This window comes from Palaemon carinicauda, chromosome 11, assembly GCF_036898095.1.
Source record: "Palaemon carinicauda isolate YSFRI2023 chromosome 11, ASM3689809v2, whole genome shotgun sequence".
Lineage (NCBI taxonomy): Eukaryota > Metazoa > Arthropoda > Malacostraca > Decapoda > Palaemonidae > Palaemon > Palaemon carinicauda.
Window position 1 is genome coordinate 135,059,961 of NC_090735.1, and position 5,000 is coordinate 135,064,960.

Consider the following 5,000-nt stretch of genomic DNA (forward strand, 5'->3'; position numbering starts at 1 on the left):
AGGATCGTTGTAATTGTGCATTTGTGTTAAATACTTCGCAATCTGCATATTAAGAATCTAAAGGTTTAAAGGCAGCTCATGAATGGCAGAGGCAAGGGACAATGACATTGCTCTATCGAGCAGGACAATGCCCTGTGACTGACCATATTACATATGATCAGCGCCCAAGCCCCCATCTCCACCCAAGCTAGGACAGAGGAGGGCCAGGCAATGACTGCTGATGACTCGCCAGATAGACCTATAGGCTCCTCCAAACCCCTCATCCTTAGCTCACAAGGATGGTGAGGTTGCAGCGATCAAAGAAACTAACGGGTTCGAGCGGGACTTGAATGCCAGTCTGGCGTTCACTAGTGAGGAACGTTACCACATCGGCCACCACAACCCTGATGTACTGTATATTTGAATGTTGTGGATGCCCTGTGTAGAACTCTGTAAAGCTAAAGGTGGTAAAAAAGACAGAGTCAAATAGGCTTAACTATGGGGCGTAATTTTTATTGAGAAAGTAAGACAGGTTTGGAAGTGACAGGAAAAGAACAGTACAATTGATTAAGACAAGTAAAAGATTACTTGGATCATACACATGTATGCCACATGTTGTGGGTGGCTATTTGATTTAAACAAATGTCACTAGCAGAATGAAGTGAAAACTAGATAAATTCCATTATTGAGCCTTGATTGTCTAGCATAAATAGATCCATAGAATCGTCCTCAAAAGGTTGCACATTATTTGATTAAGTTTTGTAGATTTTCATTAATTTCAAGAAACTTTTTCTGCTCAGTTTTTTGTTTCGTCATGATGCTTCATCTCAGATTTTGGATCAACATCCCTTTTAGTGTCAAACTCATCAATCAGGACGCTTATTTCAAGACCAGCCACTGTCCACCGTCGAAGTACTGTCCTCCTTTTACATCAGTACATTACACTTCGTCCTTCTTTTACAGCTTTATAATAAACTTCGTCCTTTTTTGCAGCTTTACATTATACTTCGTCCTTATTTTACAGCTTTACGTTATACTTCGTCATTTTTTACAGCTTTACATTTAACGTCATTTTTTTACAGCTTTACATTTAACGTCATTTTTTTTTACAGCTTTACATTAAACTTCGTCCTTTTCTACATCTTTACATTACACTCCATCCATTTTTACAGTTTAACATTATACTTCCTCTTTTTACAGCTTTACATTTAACGTCATTTTTTCATAGCTTTACATTACACGTCGACCTTTTGTATAGCTTTACATTACACTTCGTCCTCTGTTTACAGCTTTATATTACACATCATCCTTTTTTTACAGCTTTACATTATACGTCGTCCTTTTTTTACAGCTTTACATTAAACTTCGTCCTTTTTTACAGCTTTGTATTTAACTTCGTCTTTTTTTTTACAGCTTTATATCAAACTTCGTCCTGTTTTTACGGCCTTACATTAAACTTCGTCCTTTTTTTCCAGCCTTCTGCCACCAAGAAGGGCAAGATTTGAAGCAGTTCTGCCTGGGTATCACGGGGGACGCCATGCTCTACTCCATCTTCCGACTCAACGCCGACCCCATCACCTGCCCATTCCGGGGCACCTTCACCTTCAGCTACTCCAAAGGGTACGGCGAGTGTGCCCAGCCCCTATCTCAGGTAAGCACAAAATACGCTTTGATATGATGTTCTTATATTTTGTGTACATGAATTTTTTTTTTTTTTTTTTTTTTTTTTTTTTTTTTTTTTTTTTTTTTTTTTTTTTTTTTTACTGAAAATTTGGTTTAAGTTTTAGTTTTGGTTGTTGATTTTGAAATCATCACTTTCAAGGAAATGTTTTTTTTACTATGTATGTACGTATGTATACATACGTATTTATATATGGAATGAAATATATTTTTGTATTTGTCTTGCCTGCTATGTATGTATACATACGTACGTGTATATATATATATATATATATATATATATATATATATATATATATATATATATATATGTATGTATACATACGTACGTGTGTATATATATATATATATATATATATATATATATATATATATATATATATATATATATATATATATATGGATAAATATCAACACAACATCGTGTTCAAATAGAAATAAATTTCTACCTCATACTTGGGATCGAACGCTAGCCCCTTCTAATGAAAGGCCAGGTCGAAACCAACCATGCCACGAGAGCCCATAAAAGGAAATCTGAACCTGACACTAATCTAGCTGTCCGAGGATTTACCTGGTGAGACATCAGTCTCTTTACCAGCGAGTTTTACCAGATTTCCCCGGGCCACCACGTGACACAATTGGTAGTAATTCATTCAAATTACCCCTAATGAGTCAATATGTTGTTGACTCATTAGGGGTAATTTGAATGAATTACTACCAATTGTGTCACGTGGTGGCCCGGGGAAATCTGGTAAAACTCGCTGGTAAAGAGACTGATGTCTCACCAGGTAAATCCTCGGACAGCTAGATTAGTGTCAGGTTCAGATTTCCTTTTATGGGCTCTCGTGGCATGGTTGGTTTCGACCTGGCCTTTCATTAGAAGGGGCTAGCGTTCGATCCCAAGTATGAGGTAGAAATTTATATATATATATATATATATATATATATATATATATATATATATATATATATATATATATATATATATATTTTGTGTATCATATATACGTGTATATAAACATATATATGAATATGTAATATATGTGTATATATATGTAAGTGTGTATGTATATATACATACGTACGCACGTGTATATATATTTATGAGAGAGAGAGAGAGAGAGAGAGAGAGAGAGAGAGAGAGAGAGAGAGAGAGAGAGAGAGAGAGAGAGAGGTAATATTCAGTATTTAAGTATACGATCTTTATATAATTCTAGTTCCTTGTTATGGAAAATATTAGGATAAGTAGTTCCCCCCCCCCCCGGAAAAACCAAGAAAAAAAAACTAAGAATTAACTGGTAATCAGAATAAAGCACGATAAAATAAACATGGCGTAACTTCGTGTTTCGAAAGTGAAGGAGTTTTCACTTAACCCTGACGTGTTTGGCTATCCATTGCCAGGCAAACGGTTTGCTTAGCCAGTGCTGAAGTCGAAGAAAATATCTTTGGGTAACCCACGAAAACGCGGAATGTTTAGAGCTTCAATATTAAATAAAGTTTTCTCCGTGACTGGAGCAGTGTTACCAGATGGAAGATTAATGGTTTTTTTTTTTCTTTTTTTTTTTTTCAATCGCGCTTGTTACAAATCTAAGCTATTACCGTGAATAAAACAAAATTTAGCATTGGTAAAAAAAAATTACTAATGGGATTTATATTTTCATTTAAGCTCATGTGCCGTATTTCCATGTTTCCATGATGAATTTTGGGATATCAGAATCTGGCAACGCTGTGTAACTGGAGTGCCATGCGCCCTGCCGTAGCGTTGCCATTTAATTAGAGAGGCAGAGATGCTCATGATTTTAATTATTATTATTAATGATAAATATTAACCATTATTATTATTTTTATGATTATTATTATTATTATTGTTATTATTGATGTTATTGTTATTATTGTTAATAATTATGTTATTATTATTATTATTATTATTATTATTATTATTAGAAAATAATAAAGAGCGTTTTGCTTTTCACGGAACGTTTATATTATTATTATAATTATTATTATTATTATTATTATTATTACTACTACTATTATCATCATCATATTATTATCATTGGGAATTAATATAGAACATTCTGCTTTTCCCCTAACGTTCATGAATTTCCAGTAGAGTAAAAAAAAAAAAAAACTTTAACTGCTTTCCCATGCAAACTGAAAGGAACAGCAGAACCAAGTTAAAAGTAAAATAAGTAAAATAGGTATTGGCTTGTCACCAGCAAAGGACTCCGCGTGGCCATTGAAGGCCAGCCGGCTCGTTTCAGATAAGAGATTGCCAGAGGCCCTGAAGGAGAACTGTGGAGGCTATAATTAAACGTGTCTATTTCGAACTGTTTTGTGGACAGGCCAAGTCCAGTAAATAAACTGTCTGTAAGATTTTACAGTTTTCCACAACCACTGAGTTTTCCTTATTTCTTTTGTATATAAAACTAGTCGGTAAATAAACTGCTTGTAAGGTTCTGCGTTTTCCACAACCATTAAGATTACCTTATTCTTTATGTATATAAAACCAGTCGGTAAATAAACTGTTTGTAAGGTTATACGTTTTCCACAACCACCAAGTTTTCCTTATTTCTTTTGTATATAAAACTAGTCGGTAAATAAACTGTCTGTAAGATTTTACAGTTTTCCACAACCACTAAGTTTTCCTTATTTCTTTTGTATATATAACAAGGCGGTAAATAAACTGTCTGTAAGATTTTACAGTTTTCCACAACCACTAAGTTTTCCTTATTTCTTTTGTATATAAAACTAGTCGGTAAATAAACTGTCTGTAAGATTTTACAGTTTTCCACAACCACTAAGTTTTCCTTATTTCTTTTGTATATATAACAAGGCGGTAAATAAACTGTCTGTAAGATTTTACAGTTTTCCACAACCACTAAGTTTTCCTTATTTCTTTTGTATATATAACAAGGCGGTAAATAAACTGTCTGTAAGATTTTACAGTTTTCCACAACCACTAAGTTTTCCTTATTTCTTTTGTATATATAACAAGGCGGTAAATAAACTGTCTGTAAGATTTTACAGTTTTCCACAACCACTAAGTTTTCCTTATTCCTTTTGTATATAAAACTAGTCGGTAAATAAACTGTCTGTAAGATTTTACAGTTTTCCACAACCACTAAGTTTTCCTTATTTCTTTTGTATATATAACAAGGCGGTAAATAAACTGTCTGTAAGATTTTACAGTTTTCCACAACCACTAAGTTTTCCTTATTCCCTTTGTATATAAAACCAGTCGGTAAATAAACTTTCTGTAAGATTTTACGTTTTCCACAACCACTAAGTTTTCCTTATTCCTTTTGTATATAAAACTAGTCGGTAAATAAACTGCTTGT

General features: G+C 33.6%; 1 protein-coding gene across 3 annotated transcripts in view; it reads left to right on the forward strand.

Annotated features, from left to right (window-relative positions):
* The window catches only part of LOC137650222 (uncharacterized), a 520,547-nt gene that overhangs the window by 492,069 nt on the left and 23,478 nt on the right, over positions 1–5,000 (forward strand). For all 3 annotated transcript variants that reach the window (XM_068383462.1, XM_068383464.1, XM_068383463.1), the window contains exon 6: positions 1,455–1,630. In XM_068383462.1, the coding sequence (XP_068239563.1) occupies positions 1,455–1,630 (176 nt within the window). The remainder of the gene's footprint in view (positions 1–1,454; positions 1,631–5,000) is intronic.